The sequence below is a fragment of the Globicephala melas genome, chromosome 9 (genome assembly GCF_963455315.2).
Source record: "Globicephala melas chromosome 9, mGloMel1.2, whole genome shotgun sequence".
NCBI classification, from domain to species: domain Eukaryota; kingdom Metazoa; phylum Chordata; class Mammalia; order Artiodactyla; family Delphinidae; genus Globicephala; species Globicephala melas.
Window position 1 is genome coordinate 76220047 of NC_083322.1, and position 27514 is coordinate 76247560.

General features: G+C 41.6%; 1 protein-coding gene across 2 annotated transcripts in view; it reads right to left on the reverse strand.

Annotated features, from left to right (window-relative positions):
- Positions 1 to 27514, reverse strand: part of GRM3 (glutamate metabotropic receptor 3) — a 235451-nt gene that overhangs the window by 100402 nt on the left and 107535 nt on the right. For both annotated transcript variants that reach the window (XM_030857001.2, XM_060304730.1), the window contains exon 2: positions 3989 to 4600. In XM_030857001.2, the coding sequence (XP_030712861.1) occupies positions 3989 to 4456 (468 nt within the window). In that variant the 5' untranslated portion in view covers positions 4457 to 4600. The remainder of the gene's footprint in view (positions 1 to 3988; positions 4601 to 27514) is intronic.

The following is a 27514-nucleotide window of genomic DNA, read 5'->3' on the forward strand; positions in this document are numbered from 1 at the left end:
AAACACTGCTTCAAAATAGTACCATGTAGACAACTGCGTCACTAAAGGCAACCAGCCTGATTCTCTTCCTGAATAAATACTACTTTCCCCCAAGTGGGTGGATTGCAGGCTTATAGAAGAGAGCAGAATACAGTCATAAAAATGCTTTGAAAAGAAGCTTATTCACCAGAGGGGATGAATAGACGCCACGTATATTTGCTAATAAAGAAGGATTTTGTTGCTAGTTTTTATTGATTACCAAATTTAAAAATCAGTCCCGTTGCTTTAGACAAGGGACCACCACAGAGTGGTTTGTCTTACTTAATAAGAGTGTTGGGAAAATGTCCCGGTTTTCATCGATGGTGATACAGGTTAACTCAGCGAATCATTAAGCATTTCTCCTTTCACGCAGTTTTCGCTTTCTGCAAACTGCCTGTTGTATGAACTAATACAGCAGAGGATATCTCCTCTGCTGACTTCTAGGAGCATTCTTCTTTAGTAGGAAGACAATGAGAGAAGCAGAAACGGGAGAGAAAAGTGCCTGCTGAAGCATTCCCACCAATAAAGCTATTCGGGCCCAATGGGGAGATGATAACTTCTAAACTGAGCCAACCACAAAAGAGAAGATGCACAGATTTGATCATTCTTGATCATTCTGTCTCTCAAGAGACAATTTTGTGACTGAAAACTCTGTGCTGTGCTTTGGGACTTGATGCGACAATTAGATGAGCGGAATCTTTGAAATTGTGTGGTGGATTTCGTACTAGTAGATTTTTTCTACAGTTTAACCCTCTTTTCTTCCCCCAGCTTAGTTCAAGCACAGGCGTTTTCCAGTAAATATTTAGGAAGTCCAGAGCAGTTGAAAATGGATGGCAGAGGTGACCGATGGGCGTGGATCTTTGCGGCTACCAGCTGTACACTGTCACCACGGTTACCAGACACCAGGGCAGAGGATCAGAATCAGTCCAGGAACAAAAGTACGTGAGTGTGAGGGGCCCCCAGAAAAATCCTCTCTTTGAAAATATCTCTCACTTGTGTACAAGAGTGTCTTAAAATCACCGTTAGGAATCTATTGCTTTGGATTGTGGTTGACTATTCTTTTTTTTTTAGGATTCTTTTTAAAAGACATGTGTTTCACAAGGATAACACTCAAATTCTCAGCTATATAAGAGCCCCTAAGACCCCTTCGTTCATGGTGCTTAGCTGGAAGCAAGGCCCTGTGGCGAAGGGTTCCTTGGAAGGCTGCCTGGAGATCAGTGTGTAGACAGATGGCTCCACCTCCCTGCTTACTTTGGCCGAGGGGACCAGCGTGAGGTCTAATCAGAGCCTGAGCGCCTGAGGACAATGGAGCGGGGAGTGAAGCCCTCTCTCTCCTTTCTTCTCTAGCTCATCCCCTTACTCCTGTCAAGGTCTTTGTCCTCTTGCACACAGACATCTGCCATATCTTTCTGATGGGTTTCCTCAGATCCAGCCTTTCATTCACACTGTGGTTCAATTAGCTTTCCTCTAGTGCAACTTTCATTCTCTCAGTCATCCTCAAAACCTTCCTAAAGGTCGTTTCTTACTTTGTGAACCCCATGAATGTATTGTGAATAGTAGTCACTGTTATTTCATGATAGTACTGTACCCACAGCCAGAATTCACATTCCTCGAGGTCAAGGCTGTGTTCTCTATGACTTCAGGGGTCTCTCTAACCTCTGCAACAGGGCAGGATATACATACACAAGGAGCTTTATACAGATTAACTGATGGATGAAGCCCATGGGGAACCAGCAACGATTTCATGGGGCTGCTTGGCCACGGAGCTGTTGTTAGATGTGGCTCTTCCGCTGCTTTTTCCTATGATTTTAGGGCCATAATAGTTACTGTTTATCGAATCTGTTAGTTTTTTGGTAAGGCATTTCCCACGGATTCTCTCAGTGTATCCTTTCGACAACTTCTTAAAGTGGATGGTTTTTCCTTATTTTACAGGTAAGCTAGTAAGTGCCGGGGCTGGAATTCAAACCCCAGTCTTGCTGATGCCAAAACCTTTTCCGTATAGCATGATAGTTTTTGTTTCTTTATTTATATTGTGGAGACAAAAACCATATCAGCATTTGTGACTTTATAGTGATATGGACCAGATAAGTGAAATAATAAGCCAGGTCCTGTGATGATTAAGAAGTGGCTTTTTCCCTTGTGAACAAGTGCAGGGTTTTAACAACCTACATTTTTTTTTAAGATAACCTGACCTCTTTTGAGGGGTTTATAGGTAATAAAAAAGTAAAATTAGATTAAAACTATATTAGCATAGTTTGTTAATTATTTTGGATAAATAGATATTTACACATCTGCTGTGGAGTGCTATTTACTGCATTGGGAGAAACTAAGGTCAGACAAACATACTTGTAATTCTTTACTAGTGGTAATATTGAGTATACTATAAATATTTATAAAATGTTTGGCCCTCATCTGGTGAAAGTATTATTGAAGTATGACAGATATGCATTATTTTAGTTCTCTCTTCTTACATAGCAAGTTCCATCTTACCTGATCCAAGTACAGAAACAGTGGCAAAATTAACGTGATATGCTTTGAGATGTGCAGTATTTTCTATCCATCTAATGAAGTCAAAGGGTGTTTATGAAAACCCAATTATCCTAATTACTCATAATACGAGTGTGTACACCGTAGAAGGAAAGAAATTTGCAGTAGTCATTTAGAACAGCACAGAATTGCAGGTATAATTTTAAATGCCATGAACCTCTGATATAGAAATAAGGTTACTCCAGTGCAGATAGAATCAATTTAAGTGGTTGACGACAGAAACAGACAACGTGTGTGTATTATGACTTCCTTTAGCGCTTGGGGCTTTGATTATAGTCATTTGGTAGGAGGCAAAGTATTCAGTATGTGACTCTTATCTTATGGCCTTTTATTACTGCCACATTCACCAGGAAAATGTTGAAGTGACATATAGAAATCACATAGGACAGTTGAAAGAGCCCAAAGGCACAAAAGATCTATCTGAGTTCTAATTCATGTGCTACCTACCAATGGGAGTTTTCCTGAAACCAATATTGCTGGGTCTTGGGAAGTTTTCCACCTCTAATTCTGTGACCCTGTGAGCATTGCAAGAGTTTGACTAAGACGTTCCTTCTTTCCCTAACAAAATGATGAGAACCAGTTACCAACTTTTTATCTAGTTTAAGTTATGTGCTAAATTGTTCCCTGTTTTTTTCTCCTTTGGTAGTAATTATCTGGCTTCTGTGCATACATTTTCTGGTTTATACCACGAGAAATTGTTTATAATTTATCTCTGACTAAAACAATGCTTGGGGAAAAATTAGTGTGGAAAAATATAAAGCTCAGTGATTTTGTACTTTCCTGTGTTTGATTGTATTGATGACTTCCAGTCATGACTCTGCCGTGTATCCACAACCTTTGTGATGTAACTTAGCGGCACGTGTATTGTGGGTAAGCACATGTTTCCCTGCTCCTTGATTCTGGGCAGAGCCTTGTGAGTTGCTCTGCCTGGAGAGATGTTCACAGCTGTGAGGCATGCAGAAGCTTGGGAGGGGCCTGTACCGTACAGTTAAATTTGCATTCTCTTGCATCTCTGTCATCACTCTGAGAAAAACATGCCCGGGCTAGCTCACTGATTCCAGGTGGAGGATAAGGGACAAACTGGGAGCAGAGCCACCTGCAGCTGAACCTATTAGCCTTCATCATCTCACTCCAGCCAGTCTTCAGACTTATAAACTATAATAAGCAGTAATTGTTGTTTTAAGTCCCTGAATTTGGGGGTAGCTTTTTATGCTACAGTAGCTACCTGATATATCTCTAAACAATTTTCATTGCTAAAGTACTGTTCTGTCTGCAAACCTATATTATCAGAGACCCATAGCAATGAACAATTGCATGGCTAATATCATCCATTGATGAAGCTCTTAGGATATTCTCCTCTTGTTCTCCCAAGACATAAAGCCAAAGAGGTACAGTGTTTTACCAGCAGCACTGCCAATCTTACCTGTATGGAAACACTGCTGTAAGAGCCGCCAATGACCCCTGCAATGAACAGTGGGATATTTTCTTGAATGGCATAGGATCCATCAGGACACATATACTCGGCTTCATCCACTTTAGTCAAAGAAGCCCTGACAAATTCCAGTGATTGCTCTAATGCGTAGGTATCCCTCGAGCATGTATCCAAAATGTGAACCCCCAGCTTCACTCCTGGGAGCAAGTAATTGTCTTTGTTAATTTCATCAATAGCAAACAACATGGCTTCCAGGCGTTGGATCCCTCGATCTTCATTGATTCGCCCACATTCTTCAGTTCCAGTGCCTTTTTCTTTAATAGGAAATAGGCCCCCTAAAACGAGGTCACCTTCTATTTTAATCTCCCTCCTCAGAAAGTTATGGTCCCCTAAAGAAAGGAAAAGTCCCTTTGAAAACAAAGCTAAGGTAAGAACTTGGAGTCTTGTCAACATCTTCATGAATCCCGTATCTGTACCTCTGGGAGATATCAGTGGATGGAACCAATGCTGCGCGTTAGTCCTCCTCTCTCATTTCCAAACTGGATCTCTGTTCTGTCCTTCATATAAGCGAGGAACAGGCTAGCAGAGGCTGTCAGCAAGTTCCTAAAGAGATGATAAAAATTAAATGAACAACAACGGTAAAGAAAGCAACAGTGATTACATTGATGGTCTCCATTCAGACCTTTGGTGGGATAATGACTCAAATTACCATCTGCTAAACACATATGGACCATTGCACCAGGCACGCTCCCAGCAAGTGTTCTCGCCCAGTCCTTACAACACACTGTGATGTAGCTCTTAGTGGTCCCACCTCCCAGAAATGGGCACTGAGGACTAATGAGATAAAGTGACCTGACCATGTGTACTTAGAAGGGAGTAAGTGTTCAGACCCTGGGTTTTCTAATGCTAAGTTCACTTCACTCCCTCTTCTGAGTCATTTACTTTGCTATTGGTAGGGCAGCAACTTGGTTATGAGTCTTTATTCCTTGTCTTTCAACTGTAAACAACTCCTTCTTACCCACTCTTCCCTTTCCATTTGGAAATAAAACAGAACACAATGGTAACTCTGTCCCTCTGTCTGCATCTCTGCTGCCACAGCCCTGTCCTCCCTTCATAGCTGACGTCTTCACAAGGATTGTCCGCAGTATTGTCCCCACTTGCTGTCACCCCAGATGCTCTCAGTCACCGCAGCCAAGGTTCTGCCCCCACTGTTCTAACAAAATGGTTTTGGAGAAAGCGACTACTGATCTCCTAGTTTCTAATTCCTTTAACCCTTTGTAATCCTCATTTGACTTGACCTTAATTGAAATCTTAACTCTTCTCTCCGTGTTCGACTTCCTAGGCTTCTGTTCTCATGCTGCATGTCTGACTACATCTCAGATTCCCCGCCCCACCGCAGTCCTGGGCTACCTTAATTAGCGTTCACAGTTTCAACGACCACTTAACTGATTCCTAGGTTAATTGCCTGCTAAACAGCTCAAGGGACACATCCCTCTGACCCCTCAGGGTCTACCTGTTATAAACTCCCCCTTATCTCTGTGAATGGTTCGTCTCTGTACCCAGGCTCTCGAGCCAGAAACCTGCACAGAAGAGCCCTTCCCATTTCCACCTTTCCTATTTTCTTCCCATCATCCACAAAGTTCTGTAGAGTGTACCTGCTGAACGTCTTTCAATACCACCTTCTTTTTTGTTTTTTTTTTTTTACCCACGAAGCCAGGCTCTCGTTATCTCTAGCAGGACCATAGCAATAGATTCCTAGGGAGCTGATGCCAGCCCCCAAAGCACCGTTTTGTGAGTTAGGGAAAGATAACCTTCCTCGAGTGCAAAATTCTAAAATTTGTTACTGCATAACCTGTAACATAGTTGTAACATCAGTGATGGAGAAGGTGCGATGCCTGGGGGCTGTCTCTTCCAGCTGGGGTTAGGCAGCTCCTGACATGGGCCTCACATTTCAGGGAGCATGGTAAGCATGAGTTCTGGGGTTTGCACAGGACGTTGGAGCTCAGGACAGTTTCATAAATCAAGCTTCTTTTTACATGATAGGCTCGAACATGTGCATCTTTTAGGAGTCAGGCAAAGCCCTCCGGGGGGATCGTGTTTTTTCCCCTGGGGTCTTTCCAGGGAACTTTCTAAAATGCTGGTGCGGAGCTGTCTGGTCGCATGCGCACAGGAACCAATGGACCTAGTGTTGTACTCTTGACACCCGGCTCCCTGGCAGTAGAGCAAACATCGGTCAGCACAGTCACTCTCTTTGACCACCCCCTTGGCCCCTAGGTGATGTAAGCTTATTCCATTCAGAGTCAGGTGAGAGACGGTAGCGCAGGGACTCCTGGAGCGGTCTCCTGACAGGGCACAGTTGCATGCTCTCGTGTGTGTGGTCATGTGTGCCTGTCTGCTCTCCCACTTCTGTGCATGACTGTGTATTGGTGAGGTGTTATGGAGGGAGGGGGGGGTCTCTCCTGGCTGCTCCCCGGCTCAATCAGGATGCCTGAAAGGCACACCACTGGTGTGCTCTCAGGTGTACTAGGAGCAGCCTAGTTAGCGATCTGAATGGTGCTCCATTGGAGGAAGTGCTCTATCTGATGTATAATCTTAATTGCTGTTCACAGTGCTCATCTCCTGTAAATCTATACTGACTTCCCCTTGCCTCTAGGTTGAAGGATGGGCTTGGTCTTGGCATGCTCCGTGATCTTGAACCTGGCAAGCTCTCCAGTTTTTCTGTTCACCGTGCCCATCGACTTCCTGGGAATGCCCTTCTACACCATTTGTCTGGTAAGCGCCCACTTAGCATCTAAGACCTTACAGTCAGTACCGGGAAAGGCCAAGAGTTTTTTCCTATCTCCCTTCCCCAGTCAAATTGTTTACTTCCTGCTTAATATTCCTGCTGTAGCGAATTCAAGAAATGTTTTGTGATTACAGTTGCTATTTGTTTCCTTGTCTGCTCATTAGGGATAAATGAAATGGCACAACTTTTAGGATTTGTAAGGTTTGAAGGAAAAAACAAAACTCAGCAAAAATATACAGACAGGAGCTAGTTCAGTGTTTACTTCAACATTTTTGACATTTCTCCCTTCTGTTAGCAGTGCCCTTTCAAACCTGGCTTTCCACATGCTTTCTGTTCCTTTTTCATGGGGCAAGTGAAGGGCTGTTTTCTTGACACACACAAGTCATCGGGTTTGGTTTTGTTTATTTAGGTGTGAACCTCAGCACTCGGAGAGGCAGTGATTGGAATGCTCGGTGTTAACCTAGAGCCTCTCTGGGATATCTGCCACAGGGCACCAGAAAATCTAATAATAATAATTTTTAAAGAGGTTGATACTGTAGTAGAATTTTTTTGTTTCATATCAGTTTCTGGTCTCTCTCTGATTTTTATGTGCAATTCCCTTTGAAGCAAAACTGCCATGGAAGGTAAAAGACACTGCGATCATTATCACTAATGATAAAGAAGCTGAAATTGCCTCATAAAATAATTGTTTTATGTGCCTAATAAAAGAGAATAGTTAATTCAAAGAAGGTCATCAACATAGTCTTAACCATCTATCTATAAAAAATGTAGCTCTCTCTTGAATATGAAGGAAGTTTGACTACACAAAGAGTGAAGATGACCGTGTAGTCTATGGAAAGCTTAATTCTCGCTTAAGAGGATGCTCTTAGCCAAAGAAGACTTCAAATGAAACATCCCATTATGCTGAAAGTAGTAGTATGTGTCAGTCTATCTGTTTCACAAGTAGAGGCTGTGTTTTATTTATCTTTGTGTATCCAGGGCCTGGCATAGTATCTGCAATCCAGAAGATATTCAATAAATATTTCTTGAAGGAATCCACAGGTCCATGATAATGCTGTTTGCAAATGACTCTTTACTATTTTATTTGTGGCATAGCAAGTGGGAATTAAAGTACAGAAATCAGTTGTTTTATTTTATTACCCGCCAGTCATCACAAATGATCTTTCCCTATTATGCTCTTTGATGGTAGGACTGCCAGCAGGTAGTACTTTTTATACATGCAGGAGAGAATGCTGCCTTTGAATTTGAAAGTTGTAGCTGAGGCGGGTCTGTAAGAAGCGAAGAAAAATGTGGCCTCAAGTTGACCTACATTTACTTCAGTTTTCGGTCGGGAGAACACTAAATAAGGAACATGCCTATTTTCCTATTTCAGAGCTTCAGAGACGCATTCACTCATCAAATATTTATTGAACACCTACTTTGTGTGTGCTGGGCCATGAGCTGGATACCTAGGATAGAAACTTTAATTGTAAACAAATGAACATTATGCCTGCTGTCAAATAATTTAAACGTTTGGATATTTTTATACAGAGAGTGATGGAAACGTACTCATCTCTGTTTCTTCCAACTATCTCCACCATGTGTGAAAATCTTCACAGTAAGTTTACAATTACCTTTAACATGGTAATTGTTAAGTGCTTGATTCAAAAAGCAATTCATGACATATTACATATATTATGTACGTTTAAAAATTAGATATACAGAACTTAAAAACAAGTTGACTAACAACGTCATGTAAAATAGTTTTCCTTAAGTTCTCTGACAGGGCGTCTTTAAGTAGCACTTAACGCAGTTTTAGAGAATTACCAATTAAAAATCAGTTACAGTAATGTTTAAATACAGTCTTAATATTTTCTTATTTACCTTTTCCTTAAAGCAGAATTTGAAATGATTAAGACTGTAGGGGCATGCATAATTTAAAATTACTTAGTGTTATTTAAAATGAAGCCCTAAGAAATTGAACGAACAGGAAATTAAAACTTAACATTGAAAAATAGACAAACACGCTTAATTCAAGGCAACTGTTTATCTCTGTGTAACAGTTTATCGGATTGTGGGAAAGGGCATCCACTACTTCTTTTCAGGTTCCTTTCATTATAAATCAGCCAGCAGCACATTCCCCAGATAAACAGACTCCCTACTGCAGCCACCTTCATACGCAGCCAGAGAGTGGCAGCTCTGCACTTGAAAGTTCTCCATTCAGGGACGATGAGGACGATGAGTGATGTGTTCACCATAAACAAGCATGTGTAGCCCACTCTGTAGGCAACCTGCTCACTAGTGTTTGGCGCATTAATAGAATCTTAGGGGTTTGCTGTGAATATAACCCCTGAAAGATGTGGGCAGGAAGCATTTCTGAATTCTGCATTTGCTAATACATATTTTCCTTCCTCTCTTGACTTCGCCCAGGGATTTAGTGTGGGAAATGCACTCCAGTTTGACTCAATGAATAAGTAGTTTATCCAGGGGTGATCTAATGCCAGAACCACTCTTACTCTTTCCTAGAAATAAGCCCTTGAGTTGCTGAAAGGCTTCTGAGTGTGCTCAAAGCCTGCACACCCAACTGATCTGGAGAAAATTTAGGGTTAGTGCTGGCATGTACAATTTGGCTATACATTTGATTATAGAGTTTTCAGCTGCCAGAATTGTAGGCAACAAGAGACATGGCCTTAGTTCTTAGACTACCATTTTCAAATGGGTAAACAGAGGCTGTAGCCATACTGGTGTTTTTAATAGCAGGATGTATCGCTGAACCATTCTACTTCGTTTAAGAAATTATTATGAGAAACTGACTACTTAATATGCAATCATTCTTAGCAGATCTAGCTTAAAATTTCTATTCCTTGTAAGCCTTCTGTATTACTTCAGCTGTAAGGTGACCTAATTCCATTTGCTTAATTTCCTTATAGTTTGTGCTATGTTTATTATGATGATCATATTTTATTTTCTATTTATTTACATAGTTATTTAAAATTGAAATCTAACAATTGGAATTTGTTCTTCTTTCCTCAGTAGATTGTAAGCTACTGGATATCAAGGTCAATGCCTTAGACAATGTTGTATTTTCCACAGCAACTAACGTACATTATTGCCAAATGATAAATTCTAAATAGCATCTAAGTTTTTGAGAGATTGATCAGAAGACTGGCAAAATGATTTGGAAATTCCATTCAGACAATAAAGAAGATAGCTGAAAAGATCCGTTTTATTTTTGTTCAAAATGATGCTATCATAGGTCAAGATTCAACTTTGGCACTAGAGAAATTTGGCCTCAATAGCTCTGGTCTTTCCTTTAAATTGCTGATTTTTTAGGAAAAGATAAAGTAAAATTGGAAAAGTTGAGAGCACTTGGAGAAATTAGAAAGATTAGGAAATGCATTGTCCCTCTGAGAGAGATTAGGAGGAATGGAAAAGAGCACACCAACCAACAGGTTATGTTCCATGAAAGTATGAATGAAAAGGCGGAAGAGTGGAGGCCAGGCCTATGTATTAAGATTTGAAGTTAGGGAGGATAGTTCTGCTTTCTCTCAAGTTTCTCTAGTTTGAGGAAGCTTGAAATCCCACCATAAATAAAAGATTTCAAATAACCAAAAACTTAAGTTGAGAACTGGGAACAAATTGATCAGACCCTTTCCTGTGAGCCTGTTTTATTCATAGAGAAGATAAAAGAAGCCCAGGAACCCTATGTGACTACAGTGAAGAGGGGGACACTACCAACTGGGATGATGGAGCCAGAAAGCGATGCTGATGCTGCCAAAAGGAGACATGCCCACTTCACTAAATGGCCTTGGACAACCCTCCCCACCTCACAAAACATCAGGTCTCCAGTTTCCTTTATCTTCTGATTAGAGGGAAGTGTCTTTATGAGGTAGGAAAACGTTGACAGTTATGCTAAACTTTGGTCCTTAGGGTAATTGCTGGTAATTTACTTAAACAATAATATTAACTTGGGTTGGTCATTCAATATATATTATATTAAAGATTCATTTATTTCCCTTCAAAGTCAATCTTTATTTTTGTAAATATCAAAGAGTGGATTATCTTCCTGTGTGTGTGCGTGCATGTGTGTGTGTGTGTGTGTCTGTGTGTGTGTGTCTGTGTGTGTGTGTGTTGCTATTTCAGTTGTTTTTTCATCCTCAAGTTTCCTAACCCCATTACCAGCCTTGGAATTGGAGCCTCCCCAAAGCCCCTGCAGTGCACCTTTGTCCTTTTCCTCTTAGAAGCTGCCAGGTCTACTAGAAGTTACAGGTTTGTCAGTGTGAACAGAGAGTGCAGAAACTGAGCTTGTCAAAAGCTTTCCTTCTAGCTCTGGACAAAATAGTGAAGGGGAAGAAATGGAGGAATATTATTCACAGGAGAACATTTTTACCTATTAACAATATGATCCGTCAAGTGGACATTATTAGTCATGTCCTGTGTGTATACTGTCCTTCCTCTTGAATAATGTCAAAGTGTTTTGCACAATGAATTAACTCTTATTGCTTCCTGAGTAGAGAGAGAGAGAAAGTAGGGCAAATTACTCAAGATAGTAGTGAAAAGTAAATACAGAATTAGGATTTAAGAAGACTTTAATAATTATTTTCCAAGAAGGTCTTACAAAAGAGAATGCATATCACACATGTTTCCGCAAAAATCTCACCCCCATCTATCAAATTCTCCTCAGTACGTAAATGGTAAAATGTTTGAAACAGCACTATCTTTGCCTGGTGCTAAATGAACTCTTTAGAGTATCTGTAGCCAGCTTCTGCATCTGGCCGTGTCATAATATCTGGTATTAGATTTGCCCTCCTGCTGAAAATAGCTATAAAGCTGGACAAAACATACAAGGCAAACTATGATCTTTGAGAAAAAGAATCACACAAGGCAAGTGCCGTGATTACCCTATTCCCCAACATGCTGCGTGAGAGTGCTTTTCTGCCATGGTGCAGTGGCAGCCTCATCGGCCTCCAGAGGCAGAGACTAGAGTTCTTGGCTTTTGAAGTGGTTGCAATTTGTGGGGCAGAGAGCCACATGGAAATGGTGAGCCTAAGGTCTGTTGTGCAAGGGTTAGGCTGGTGATACACGGAGTGAGACTCAGTGAGGCCTGGCAGAGATCATTTTCCTGCAACAGGGTTGAGAGGGAAATATCTATATCAGAGGTCATGTATACAGAGAGGTATTGGAGTTCCAGCCCAGATGGAGTAGAGACAACACACTGGGCATTATTGCACTTTCAATAAAATTCCCAGAAAGTTTACCCTCCATGAGTAAGAATCAAGCTCTGGAATAAGGGGCATGCCCTAGGACTACATCCAAAATATACCTGCCTTAACAAAGAATAAAACTAAACTTAACACAGCTAAAATGATCCACAGTTATTTAAGTACCTGCTAAGGCAAAACTGAAAACTCTTAAAGGAAGTTGACATACTTGAGCCTGCCTGCAATATAATTCCACAGTATACAGCCAAAAATCACTTGACATGTAAGAAAACAGGAAAATGGGACCTGAAGTAAAGAGAGAAATCCTTCATTAGAAAAAGGTTCCAAAACTTAGCAGATAAGGACTTTAAATAATCTATTATAAAAATAAATTTGTTCAAAGACTTAAAAAAAAATGAATGAGTAGATGAGGAATCTCAGCAGAGAATTGAAAGTATGAAAAAAAGCTGCAGAAAGTTTAGAACACAAAAGTAAATATCCAAAATAAATATTTAATTATCTAGTAAATATCTAAAATAAAAACTTCATTGGGTGTATGTAGGGGAGCACAACAGATTGGAGATAGCAAAATAGTCAGTAAACTTGAAGATCGATGATAAGTAATTATCTAATCTGACCTAATAGAAAAAACACTGAAAAAAATTTAACTAAAGCTTCAGGGTTCTTTTGAATAGTAAGTGGTCTAACACAGGTATAATCTGAGTTTCATAAGTAGAGGAGGAAGAAGAAGAAAAAAATACTTGAGGAGATAATGGCTGAAAATTCCCCCAATTTGGTGACAAACGTAAGATTATAAAACCAATAAGCTCAGCAAACCCTAAGCAGGATAAATACAAATAAAACCCACGTAGGCAAATCATTGCCAAACTGATAAAACCAAAAATAAAGCGAAAACTTTGAAAACGTCGTGGAACAGCCCAGTTAGTGGGTAACAATATGAATGAGGGATCACTTTCATCAGAAACAATGGTGGCCATGATGCAATGGAATCTTTAAAGTTCTGGGAGAAAGCTGGTTAAGTATCCCAGAATTCTACTTCCAGTTCAAATATACTTCAAGAATGAAGGTAAAATAAAAACTTTTTTCCAGGCAACTAAAACTGAGAGATTTCACTGCCGGCAGACTTACAGAAGAGAAATGCTAAAGGGATTACTTCAAAGGAAGAGGAAATGGTACCAGATGGAAAATCAAATCAACAGGAGAGAATGAAGAGCACCAGAAATGGTAAATATGTGGTTTAATGTAGAAGAATAAGTCTAACTATGAAGTGTTGTCACGATGAGTTCATGAAAATTATATTTGTCACAAATTAAAAAATGGTAAGAAAAGATGAATTCCAATATTATTTGGTTTATCTTATAGTCTGATTTTACTTCTCCCTGTGTGTATATGTTTGCATTTATCCTCGATCTTTTTTTTTTTAACATCTTTATTGGAGTATAATTGCTTTACAGTGGTGTGTTAGTTTCTGCTTTATAACAAAGTGAATCAGCTATACATATACATACATCCCCATATCTCCCCCCCTCTTGTGTTTCCCTCCCACCCTCCCTATCCCACCCCTCTAGGTGGTCACAAAGCACTGAGCTGATCTCCCTGTGCTATGCGGCTGCTTCCCACTAGCTATCTATTTTACATTTGGTAGTGTATATATGTCCATGCCACTCTCTCACTTTGTCCCAGCTTACCCTTCCCCCTCCCTGTGTCCTCAAGTCCATTCTCTACGTCTGTGTCTTTATTCCCGTCCTGCCCCTAGGGTCTTCAGAACCATTTTATTTTAGATTCCATATATATATGTTAGCATATGGTATTTGTTTTTCTCTTTCTGACTTACTTCACTCTGTAGGACAGACTCTAGGTCCATCCACCTCACTACAAATAACTCAATTTCGTTTCTTTTTATGGCTGAGTAATATTCCACTGTATATATGTGCCACATCTTCTTCATCCGTTCATCTGCCGATGGACACTTAGGTTGCTTCTATGTCCTGACTATTGTAAATAGAGCTGCAGTGAACATTGTGGTACATGTCTCTTTGAGGTATGGTTTTCTCAGGATATATGCCCAGTAGTTATCCTAGATCTTGTTAGTGGAAAACCTTTTTGCCCCTTCTGGAGTTCTGCTAAAAGAACAATCTCTTAATTCAAAGGTGATGCTTCTGAATGTAAGATGGGTCATAGCTGACAGCACGTTCTTCTTTATGATATAGCTGCAAATAGATTCAGTCAAGGCTGAAGCCCTGGTGGTACACACTGGTATAGTTGTTCTAGTTGTTAAAATATTGAAGTACTTTCATCCAGGTGGTGCATAGTCAAGATACCAAGCCCTTTGAATATTCCTCCGCTTCCCTGACTACTTTCACTCCCCCACTGCCTCCCTCAATTCCTTCATGGCCCAGCTAGAAAAGTGTTCAATGCTGGCAGAGTCGGGTCTTCAGGTTCCAGCTCCAAGAGGTGTGGTTGCTGTTCATTTTCTTAACTTGATGTCAGTTGTTAAACTTTTTGCGTATCACCCCTGAATTGACTTGCTGAATAAGGTGTTGGAAATTTGGGGAATGTTTCCGTTTTAAACAGAATTCTTAGCAGCTTGAACAAAACTGGATTTGTCCTTGTAGTCTGATGGATCAGCATCCATTTCCAATTTTTCTGGAAACCATACCACGGTTTTCCTTTGGGAACCAACACTTACGTTCATAAAGCAAGGTGAATCCATTCCTGGCTTGCTAGGTGGCTTGTGACACACATGACTAACCAGAGTGTGATAGGTACCTGACCACAGCAGTTCCTTCCAGAATGAGCCTGTGACCAAATCATTGCTAACCAGGGTTAATGTGAGAACATTTTCTAGAACCACCAGGAGAAAAGCATCCTCTTTCTGTCAGAGTGACGTAGAGGAATGGATGTAAGCCTGGAGCGGCTGGCAGCCACCTTACCACCATGAGGCAAGAGCCTGTCTGAGATGCAGAGCCAAGAGATGGAGAAATAGTGAGACCTGACAGTATTGTACATGCTGTTTAATCCAGCTAAGATTTCCCAGTTATGTGCGATAAATTCCTCTTTGCTTATGTCAGTTTGGCATCTGTTCTATGTCACTTTTCATTAAATGATTCCTGAATAGAACCTCCCTTAAAGATACTAAAATTTATTGAGCAGCTACTCTGTGCCAGAAACTATAATGTTCTAAATAGATTATTTTATTTAATCCTGTAACTTTCCTCCTACTCAGTTATGCCCTTCCACAGATGCCTGATGCTGTCCTGCATCTCAGATGGTACCAGGGTTTGTGATGGTTTCCATTGTGTTACCCTATTTATGATGGGTTTTCCTAGAAATGCAACTACTCCAAAGCCATCCATTCCTTCATACTCTTATCAGAATTCCCATTTTCTCAATTCTCTTACTTATCACAAATGAAGTCATCTGATATATTAAGCCATCAGTTTTTAGCACATTAATGCAAGTTACTTTGTTACCTATTTAGGAATGGTCAGAGTTTTAAATGGGCCAAAACATTGGCTTAAAAAAAGAGAAACATTTTTAATCATGGAATTTTAGATACCTCAGTGTACAGACAATGAAGTATCAGGGCCTGATTAATATTCTTCAAGTTATAACAGCTAAGAACCCCATGCTCAAATAGAAACAACTTGGATATATATATTAGACACTGTGGGGTTGAGGGCTTAGACTCATTGCCATGAAATAGGCGATTAATTATCATTGACAAATCATCTCCAACCCTTCCAGTCACTGACATGACTTTAAAACCTATTTTCTCAGTTCTTGCTGGAAATTTTGGGGAAGTGTATTGGTGTGCTTTAGTTGGTTGGTATGAGCTCTCACGAGCCACTCATCTATAGTTCTTCCCCAGTCCGTGTTCAGCAATGTCATGTTGATAGCTTCAAATTGGCCACGGTGGGAGTATTTACGGTGCAGAAATCAGCAAACGTTAATAACCAGTCCCTTCACAAGTCCCAAAGATCTAGTTGTTAAACATTTAGCAGCACACCACTGGTGGTAAATTTAACCATGCGGTTGTAAAGTCCATTCCTAGAGAATTAAATAAGAAGAGCCTGGGAAAGCAGTACCGCATAATGCTTTAGCCAGTGTTTTTCTAACTGCAGATTACAAGCTATTCATGTGTCATGAAATATGTGAGTGAGTTGTAATGAGCATCTTAAAAGGAAATAGAAAAGTTTAAAATATATTAGTACATATCAAAACAATGATCTAAGGCATGGAGTAAGGGTGAATATGATTTTCTAAAACTTTTTTCATGTGTATTTATGTGTGTATGCGTGTATGTTCTGGATTACAGTGTAAAATAATTTCTTTCTGGGTCATGGTAAAAAAAAAAGAAAAGGCTTGAAAGCCACTGTTTTACAATGTGGGCTCTGTCGTCGAGCAAATGTCAGAATCTACTTCCTGGCCTTAGCATATGGCCCACTCTCTGCCTCGTTTTTCACATGTGTAAAATGGAGACAAAATTAGCACCTATCTCGTGGGGCTGTTTTTAGGACTAAATGAAATAATTAACATGTAACATTAGCTCAATAATTGTTAGCTACTATTAGAATGATAGCAGTGAGGATAATTTGTCAACGGCTCCAGTGAATTTGGGAGGTATTCTGGACTCTCCACGTAACCACCTCTAGTTCAAAGCTACGGTTGATCCAGGACTGGATACCTTTAACTACCTAGTCTATTTCCTCCTGTAGTGAACAGACCACCTAGTACTGATCCTCAGGCATCCTGTCTTTCTCCTGGCTGATGTTAAGGAGAATTGTCACCTTGGGGAATTGCTGGCTGCCTGAGTGATGCAAGGTGGGCCCTAACTTCTAAGATGTCCAGTGAATTCTAGATTGTTCAGTGTTTATGTGTGCTAAGGACCAGAAAATGCCTGCAGAAGATGGAAAGTGACCACCTAAGAAAAAGACGCAGGGTGCTCACAGCCGATTGGTTTATTCTGCTTCTTCCGAAAAACCTGTTTTCATCCCCGCTCCCTTGATTCTCTCCTGTCATATTGAGTTTTATTGGGAGGTGCCGGGAACCTTTTACTCTGGGTCAATCCGGACTAGGACGTTAACTGACTCATATGCCAAGAGCAGATAGTTACTAAGATTCTGCCAGCAAGACTGTCTTAATTTTCATGATCCCACAAGCATTAGGGGCCTCAGCTACAGAGGGTTTGGGACCTTGTGGCTGTACTAACGGTGTCTTTAAATTCCACAGCAACTACTCTGCCTGTGCCAACAAGTCTGCACTGCCTTCTGCCCCCGTAGCCAGTCCCTGCCTGGCTTTCAGGGAGAATTGATCCCTCTGTCTTAGTCTACATCCAAATACGGAGAGCTGCTAACACACAGCTGTAGCTCGAGTCATAGGTTTTCAACTAGCTGGACTCACGTGTCTCTTGGGTAGCTTGAACTTTTAAACTGGTTCTAACAACCTTAATCTCTGTTTTAAAAAAAAGACCAAGGGCTTCCCTGGTGGCACAGTGGTTGGGAGTCCGCCTGCCGATGCAGGGGACACGGGTTCGTGCCCCGGTCCGGGAAGATCCCACATGCCGCGGAGCGGCTGGGCCCGTGAGCCATGGCTGCTGAGCCTGCGCGTCCAGAGCCTGTGCTCCACAACGGGAGAGGCCACAACAGTGAGAGGCCGCGTACCGCAAAAAAAAAAAAAAAAAAAGACCAAGTTTAACCCAAAGTCTTCCTATAACACAGCCTCAGGGTTTCCTTTGCTTTCCTTGTATACTGCCCAAGTTACCAGCATGAAATTTTGGTGCTCTGTTGTTACATGAAGACCCATTTCCCCAGGCAACAAAGGGATGGCCAGACGCAAAAGAGTGCATATTGTATGAATCTGCTTATATAAAAGCCAAAACCAAGCTAAAGTCATCTAGCTTGGTGTTGGAAGTGAGGATGGATTTCACTCTTGGGAATGAGGATGGATTTCACTCTTGGGGATGTGGGAAGTTAATGACTGGAAGAAGCATGAGAGTGCTTCTTGAGTGCTGGTAACTTTCTGTTTATTGATCTGGGTTCTTGTTTCACGGGGAGTGTTCAGCTTGTTAAAATTCATCAAGCTGCGGCATTATGATGGATACACAATTAGGACGGATGACGTGTATGTATATTACACTTCAGTGAAAATTTAAAAAGAGAAAGCAAGGCTAAAGTGACTAAGAATGGGGAACGCGGCTGCTCATTTTCTAAAATGATTTTATGATAAATTGGCCACAGGGGTACTGACATAAACTTACAGCTGTGGGCTTTTTGACAACACCAGCCCTGATGAGAGAATCCCTTAATGCCTGGTGAGAGGCCCTGGTGGAAAATGAGGTGACTTACTTTATCGAGAGTGAGTGTGGGCGATGCAGAGAGAGTCCACCTTCTCATTATAATAGGAAGCCGGGCACTTTGTTTTCCTTCCTGCATTTAAGCAAAAACCAGGAATCGGAGTGTAATTGACACATACACCAGTCATAAGCAATCTGACAGTCGGTACCTGCAATTTTTTTTTTTTTTTTTTTTGCGGTACGCGGGCCTCTCACTGTTGTGGCCTCTCCCGTTGCGGAGCACAGGCTCCGGACGCGCAGGCTCAGCGGCCATGGCTCACGGGCCCAGCCGCTCCGCGGCATGTGGGATCCTCCCAGACTGGGGCAAGAACCCGTGTCCCCAGCATTGGCAGGCGGACTCTCAACCACTGCGCCACTGGGGAAGCCCGGTACGTGCAATTTTACAGCTCAGGCTGGACGGAACCAGAAAGGTGAACAGCGAGCTTCAGTGAGAGGAGCTGAACTTGAGGCGCATTGTGAAGTGAGGCAACTGAGGTTTTCATAGTTTGAGTTCTGAAAAGCAAAGGGAACTAATCTTTGGTTTTCTGATGTTCCAGTGTTCAATAAATTCTGTTTAACATTTTAAAATAAATCACTTACTGTATGTATTACATGCTAGGCCCTCTGGTAGGTTCTGAGGCTACGAGGATGAGTGGGACAGCATCCTGGCTAAGTACAGTAAAAATACGGTTTCTTGAGACCATGATAACCATCAAAAGCTAAATTTGGAATGTAAACCAAATGGATTTTGGCAGAGCACTCCAAAGTGCCAAACCTGATGAGGACCCAAAGACTCCTGCCCTCATTGCCATAATCGTTTGCTTCTCCCACACAGGTTGTGATAGATTACCATTTCAAGGTACGATGGGCAAATCACCTGGCGGAGTTCCAAGGACTGCAGGTACCACTGTCTTTTCCACAGGCAGTTAATCTTTGAGTCTGACCATCCTGCCTTCTGTGATGCCTGGTGCCATTTTGGACAAGTGCAAAACTGATGCCCACAGGGACCAATTCATGGCCCAAGATCAAAATGTGAGTAAGTAGCAGTCCTGAGAATATATCTCCAGGCATTTGCTTCTATTATCTTCCTTATGCTCCATGTTTTTGGTTACCATGAGCTTTCATATTTAAAAAGGTCACAAATAATTGTATGGAAAGTTGATTTTAATTATCCTTCTCATCCCATCTTTTAGGTACCCATTATTTTCTCTATGCTCAAGCCTTCACCAAATCCTGATTGCTGTTTTGATCACACTAGCTCCAAACTTGGCTTTCTTTTCTCTGTTGCTACTGTTAGATGACATCAACCTTCTATTGATCTTTGTTTCTGACTGCTGCAGCTGCCTTCTAGTTGGACTTCACACACCTCTCTTCTCTCCACTTCAGTCTATTCAACATATTGCTCTAGACTTGTATTCTTTACCTGTGGTCACTTGAACAGATTCAGACATCTCCTGTCAGTCTAAGTTTAGTGTTAGCATCACCAGTTTCAATCACTTTACCCATTCACTTCTTTTCTCTTCTCTTTTACAGACCATTTTCTTTAGCTCCTAGGAAACACCAACATAACATGTGATGCTTTCTGTTGGCATTTTTAGCTCAGCATAATTTTCTAGTCTGGACAAGTTAATTCAGTTGGTTAGCGCATGGCACTTAGCGAAGTTTCCATCGTTTGATGTGTCCCAGTTGCATTCTAGACAGAACTTGTGTCACATGTTTCGTCATAGTCTGTATTGCAGAAGCCTGCTATTGGTCATAAAGTAAACTGTTGGACACTCTTCCTGGCAAGCTTTGAATAAACCAGTTATCGTAGCTAAACTTAGGAGAGCTAGCAGATCTGTGTAGGTTAGTATGGTCTTTTCTAGCGATGGATGATGTGTTGCCAGGCAACACGTAGCAGGTGCGCCAGAATGATTTGTTGGCTATAAATGACTATTTTCTCGTTTCTTTCACACTTTACAGTAAATCGCAGTTTTCTTTTTCACTAGATCCTCATTCCTGAATGGAAAATGTAGTTAATATTTTTTTGAGCTTATTTGTAAGTTGTGCTCATTTACTCTTCCCAAGATTTCTGTTGTAAATAGATGAATAAGGCTGGTTTAGGGGCAGACTTCAGCACCTCTTGTTCAGGGCTCCTCGGTCACTGAGCAGTAGAACAGATCTGTCTGATTCCCAGTTCTTTGGCCTTCCTTTTATTACTCCCTGCCTTTGAGAATTGTGTCCAAATATCCCAGGGAACAGATAAGAAGAGCGTGAACTGTAAGACACCTTCAAGTGGCTTGAGTGTCTTTCTTGTGCTTCTCTTTCTTTGAATTCATTTGTGTTTGCTTCACTTAGATTCCTAAAGTATTATTGCCTCAAAATATTTTGTCTCAAGTCTGTACGGGTTCTAGTTTAGTTTCAGGAGACCCTTTCCTCTAGGCCGTGACTCTTGGAGATGATCCTAACTAGGGAGGGGACCTTTGAACATGAATTTGTTTCTACACCTGGCACCCACTAGCCTTCTCACCATGGCCATCTTTGGAGCCAAGTCCATCCACTGTCCAGATGTTTCTTTAACTTGTGGCTTAGCACAAGCCATTTCCACCTTACTGTTTAGAGAACACATCGAGTAATAACCTTGGGGAATTTCAAAAGCCCTGAACTGCAATTCCTGTCTGCAATTCCTGCAAAATTATCCCAGTGCTGTAGATGCTGAACTAGCCAAGCATCCCCTCCACAGCTTGCCAGTGACCCATTTCACAGTGGGAGGGCCGCCACTTTATAAGGCCTGCGGTGGGACACACAGATGCTACCCAAACGATGGTATGTCACATGACACCCAGAGGAAAACTGAATACCCAGGGAAAGCAGATTTTGTTCAAAAACTTTATTTCTTCATTAGGTCGGAAACTTGTAGTGTAGTAAGAATTAGAAACTGAGCTCTGATTTTATTGACGAGAGATAGCACCTTTAGTTAAAACTGCACAAAGAATGAGCATATGGATTTCCTTAAATATTACTGACGTTGCGTGGACTTTATATGAAATCCCTCACTAGAACCTTAGCATCTGAGTGTGTTCAATGCTGTTTCCATGTTGATCGAAACAAAGTTGCCCTCTAATACCCCCCTGGGATGCATTTTTTTGAGCTGTGAAGGCTTGACAGTTGAGAGTCAAGAACAATGAAGGTATCTTTGACATGGGTGAGTCAAAAGGAGATAAGCAAGATAAGCGTTCTTTATGGGGTTTTGAGTGGATTCTGTGACAATCAGTGAACAGGACAGTAGCCTAATTCCATGAAAAATTTCACCGTATACCTCTTTTTAAAAAATATTTTATTTATTTATTTTCTTTATGTTTTTGGCCGTGTCGGGTCTTAGTTGCCGCACGTGGGATCTTCACTGAGGCATGCGGGAGCTTTCGTTGTGGCACGTGGGCTCTTCGTTGCGGCGCCAGGATTCTCTCTAGTTGTGGCGTGTGGGTTTTCTCTCTCTAGCTGTGGCTCGTGGGCTCCAGGGCATGTGGGCTCTGTAGTTTGTGGCACACAGGCTCTCTAGTTGAGGCGTGCAAGCTCAGTAGTTGTGGCACGTGGGCTTAGTTGCCCCGCGGCATGTGGGATCTTAGTTCCCTGAGGGGGATCGAACCCGCGTGCCCTTTACTGGATAGTGGATACTTTACCACTGGACCACCAGGGAAGTCTCATCCCTCTTAATGTACTAGCTCCACTGCCCCTTCCTCCAAATAGCCACTATCCTTGGCATCACTATTCGTGTTCTTGTTTTTAATATGTGTGAGTATTTGTAGATGATAAGATGTTTCAATAGGAAAGCCTTAGAAATAGTCCACATTGACCCTTGATCTTCTCAATTTTTCATATGAAGAATCTGAATCCCATGGGGTAAGGAGATCCCTATTTTAGGATCTTGACTGAACACTTAGTTAAGGGCTCTTGCCCTGGATGAAATCTAGTCCGCATGTGGTGCCTATTTCTGTGGATGTAACGCACTGCTAGATTCTTCCGGTATATTTTCTTCTTCTACATAGAGACCTGTTACTTTCCCACAAATGATTTGGAATTCCTGCTGATATTTTCCTCCCATTAGACAATGCTGTGCCTTCCTGAGGGGACAGTTTGTTAAAGAAAGAGTCAGGGATACTAGCCGGGTAAGCCAAGGCAGACAAAGAGGTCTTCCATTGTTAAGCCGCAAGGATGGATGGCAGCTAGCTGTAGGAAACATAAGGTGCGTATTGGCCACATGCTGTTGCTCTGAGAACAATGGTGAACAAGTGAAAGGTTAAGACAAAAGCAAAAAGGAAAATAATAGATGTGTCCACAGGCTGTCTGGTGCCAGGTAGGGAAAAAGAAAAAGGATGTTGTCTTGAGGAAGGCAACTACTTCTGTCTACTGAGCTTTTGAAAAAGGTGAAGTGAACCACAGGGTGACAGGCAAAACAACAGGGGAGAGGGCGGGCTAACAGAATGCTGACTGTTCCTTGCAGAAACGTGAGCTCCGGGCTGCGCTGCTTAGTGGGCTGTGAAATCACAATGAACGGAGCAAGCGTTTTGTAAGTGAGCCGAAGCTGCTTCCAATTACATCCTATTAGCTGCTTTTAGAACAACCACAGCGAACAACTCCATGTTCATCGGACTGCGATATGGTCTTGAAGAAACCATTAATAAAAACGGTCGATGGTAGTTACCCTCACCGTGTTGATATTTTAAAACTGCACAGAGAATGAGCCATTTAGGATGTCTGCCAGGGTGGGCTGCCGAAGCAGGAAATGGGTTGAGTAGAAATGGCAACCAGAGCTGATGGTACCAAGATATTCCAACAGAGTCTGCCTGAGGTTTTCATTTATCTGTTTGTGTACTTCTGCTGAGATTATACCTGGACTCTGTTGAATGTAATTGAGGCTAAACCTCTTCAGTACCTAAGGTGTAGACAAATGAGTGGGAGCTCAAGAACACACCGAACCTATAAGGAGAAAGAGGCTTTGATTTATGTAGAAGATGAAAGATATTAAATATCACAATTGCCCATGTAAAAGCCTTTTTAGGAAATAAAATGAGCTCATAGAAAATATGATCGAAAAAGAAAAAAGAAAAAAAAATCCCCTGTCAATTTTCTCCTGAAATAATGGCTTTAAAATCCTTTTTGACCCCTAAGATATTAGAGGGTCCATTGTCATTTCTGTTTTGAGACATATTAGTGAGGGTTTAGAAACTGTAAAGGAGAGCACATTTTATGGATAAAACATTGTTTTGTTGAGTGGAGTGAAAATTAATTAAGCTGATGTGGCAGCTAACTTTTTCTTTTATTTTTTTTTAATTTTTTATTATTATTATTTTTTCTGGCAGCTAACTTTTTACCACATGGCTCAAGGGTGTCTGCTGAAATTTTTCTCAGGGTAGTGGGATGTGTAATGGAATCATGGACACTTACATGTGGAAGTGGACTCACAAAATGTCTCTTGCAGTTCCTCTGAGGACCTGAAGCCATGAGTGGTCTCGTCTGCATTATTAAATCACTTGAAATCAGAGCCAAGACTAGAGCTCAGTTTATGACTTCAAAGGTCCTCTGAGCATGTTGTCTCCATGGAAATGAGTTGGTGGTCTTTGCTGTACTTGATCTACAAAATCAATGCAGAGTTGACACTAGAATCTGAAGCCCGTCTGAGACACTTGTCTCCTTCCAGTTTTTGTCAGGCCAAAGTTGTGTGATGTTGGCCAACCCTATTATTCAAAGAAGCTGATTCCAAATGGTCTGCTTTACCCAAGAATCACTAAAAGTACTACTGGCTCTCTGTCCAATATTCCTTTTGAGTAAAGTGATATAAGCCCTGTGAAATCTGGCCTTAGCACATGCACCAGGCTAGGGATTCATCTTGGCTTAGAAGGTGAAACAAATGTGATGAAGGCCATGGCTGGACTCTGATGAGTTATGTGGCCCTGGGGAGTCTCTGAGCTTTAGTTTTCCAGTGTATAGAACCAAAGGGTTGAGCTGAATGGTCTCTCTAGTATTCTCTTACTTGCACATTTTGTTTTCCACCCTAAATTCAAGGTTGAAAAATATTTCTGGAATTCTAGAGGTCTATCTACTTAACACTTGTCTCTCCTCTCATATACAGTATAGAAGTCTATGGAAGTCATTCAAAAATATATCTTTTTCTGTACACGGCTGACCCTCTACTAGTCACGTTTTTGGTTTTGTGTCCCAGTGTAGGGCTACGTTAGACCTATCCTGCCATTCTCTCATTTGTCCACCCTCCTCCCCCTCCAAGGATGGAACTCAAACACAGAGGTACAAGAATTGAAACGAAGAAGTAAAAATATCTCTATTTGCTTGATTCCCAAAAGAATCAATGGAAAAACTGCTCTAAACAAAAAGAATTTAGTAAAGTAGCAATTTATGAAATTATCATACAAAAATTAAACAAAAAGCAGTTCTACAGGTAAATATATATTCAACACGCAACAACATTCTTTTGCCAGTGCCTCTCTGGATTCTAGAAAAGCACATTTTCCAGAAGAGTTCTCAGGAAGTGCTGATGGAATAATATTTATCCTAGTCTTACATGTTCATGACAGTTTTCTTTCTTTTTTGTGGCGCTTATACTTAAAGGTCAGTTTGAATGGACAGAAGATATTTAGCTTACATTTGCTTTCCTCGAGCAACTTAGATATATTACTCAATTGTCTTCTGGTAAACCATTGCTGTTGTAAAGTGTAATGTCAATCTGTTTTTTTTTTTTTTTTTACCCTTATGAGTGACTTAGTCTGTTTGCCTGAATCTCCTCCCTTTTCTTTTTAAAATGCCCCATAGTTTTACTGGACAGTGTTTTGATATTGACTGCCTGGTTTGATTTTTTTTTTTTCCCCAAGTATACAAAATGCCCTTCAAAAAAAGATGGAACCCAAACAAATTAGTCTTAAAATAAAGGTTAGAGAGCCAGATGAAGAAAACATTAGAAAAACATTCTCAGGAACTCAAGACCATTGAAAGATATTTAATGTTGGCTGCCTACCTAGAAACAGCTTTGTATTTTTAGCAACATTGGAAGAAAAGGAAGGGAGGAAAAAAGGAAAAAAGAAAAAAAATAAAAATACTTGAGGGCCTACTTTGTTTTAAGTATGGGAGTAGGCATATCCCTATAGTTCAAGTTGGTCCTCTCCATCATTCATTTCAACCAATATTAATCAGTGCACTTACATGCCAGGCACTCAAGATACAGAGGTGGAGGAGACAAACACTGTCTTTGTCCTCAGTGAGCTCACCTAGGTGGATATTTGATCTTCAACTTTACACAAAAGTTCCCGTGCTTTTGTCAAACTATAGATTTCATTTAGAAACTCTGGAAATATGACCCCTCTTTTTTTTTTTTTTGCGGTACGCGGGCCTCTCACTGCTGTGGCCTTTCCTGTTGTGGAGCACAGGCTCCGGACATGCAGGCTCAGTGGCCATGGCTCACGGGCCCAGCCGCTCCGCGGCATGTGGGATCTTCCCGGACCAGGGCACGAACCCGCGTCCCCTGCATCGGCAGGCGGACTCTCAACCACTGCGCCACCAGGGAAGCCCAATATGACCCCTCTTTAAAAAATTCCTCCTAGCCATGAATGTCAAAAAAAATGGGTAAGTATACATTTTACTATCAGAATGACATAGCACATTTCATCCAAAAAATTCTCACTCCAAAGGTTGTTTTTCTTAGTCTGCTAAGTTCTTGGTGAGCAGCTCCGTAGGAAGGCATGCATGTCATGTTGAATTGGAGGCAGAGCAAGGCCATGTGGCTTCTCCAAGGTCACTGAGTGAGGTGCAGCAAGTCCTTGATCCAAGGTATCTGCAGGTGTCTGGGGAAGATTTCTGAGTATATTGTTTTCACCTTCCTGACTGTTCAGTCAGATTCTCTGGTGTGCAAGTTGCCAGGTTCGGAGGCATTCTAAACCTAAGTCTGCCTTCTCCAAGGTAGGCCGGTGCTAAAATGAGAAAGGCCTCTCTCTATCCTCGGGCCAATGCCCCATTCTCCCCCAGCAGCACGGCTGTGAATAGTTAGATAAAGCGCACCTCCCACTGCCCTCAGGGGCCTTGGGCACACCTGCCAAGTCAATGCACTTTATCTCAGTCAAGCATTGCCTGGCCCTCTGCTGTGGCTGAACGCCCAGGCCGTTGGCTGCTGTTTGAGAAAGCCAACTGGAGAAGGAAATGACCCAAATGCCAGCCCAGGGAGAGGTACGAGATCGAAAGGAAAGCTCCATAAGGTAAAAGACGCAAATGAGAAAACCTGGCTTTTCTCCTCCACATAAATCAGCCGCTTATCACACTGGGCCATGAAATGCCAAGACAGCCAGTGTACCCAGATTTGGCCACAGCAAAGGGAACCAATATGAACAGTTGGCTAGGAGTCCAAGGGCCTGGGCGTTGAGGAATAAAGCAGAGCCTGTTTCTGCTTCTGCTGGTCACCATTCATATGCTTCCAAGGGAGTTTTGGGGTATGTTTTGTAAGGCACCGCCCATTCTGTACGGTAGAGAATCTATCCCTGCACTTGTTTTGGTCACCATGCTAGAGTTCTCGTAACTTCCTTGGTGGTACATTCAGCTCCTCGTTCATCTGTTCACGCACCAGAATGTCGCCACACCTCGTAGTTTAACTCTTACCTCTGAGATGGTGGTGCTCATCCAGACCCCCATGTTGCTATGGGAACAGAAGGTTGGAATCCTCTCCGATGCCCTAGTGGAAACCGTTGGCGAGTGGTTTGTTGGGGTCTATCTTTGCAACTCCTCTCAGCCTCACGATCCTATGGGCACCATTTCCTCTTGTTGGGGCCTAGCTGTGGGAAGTCCTTCATGCTCTCCATTGCAGAGGAGAATCAACAGCATAGCCCTCTGCAAGTTTTGCAGGGGCCCAGACTGTCTGGGAGAGACACCCATATGACATTAGGCTGCTACGGAGGGCAAGATCTTCTGGTTCCCCTGTCTGCTATAGCCCTCCTTGAAGAAAGGCTGTAGCATTCTTGAACGTGATCTTAAACAGCTCCTGCTGTCTCCGTTTTCTCATCTGTGAGATAATGCTAATCATACTTCCCCATGTTGTTTGGAAACTTAAATAATGCTCAGCCTTTTACTAAGCCTTCAATTGTGCTATGAGATTTGTTCTTTGTACCCATGAGTCTCTTATTATAATATAAATTCCACTGGCAAGAATAATATTACAAACTTTT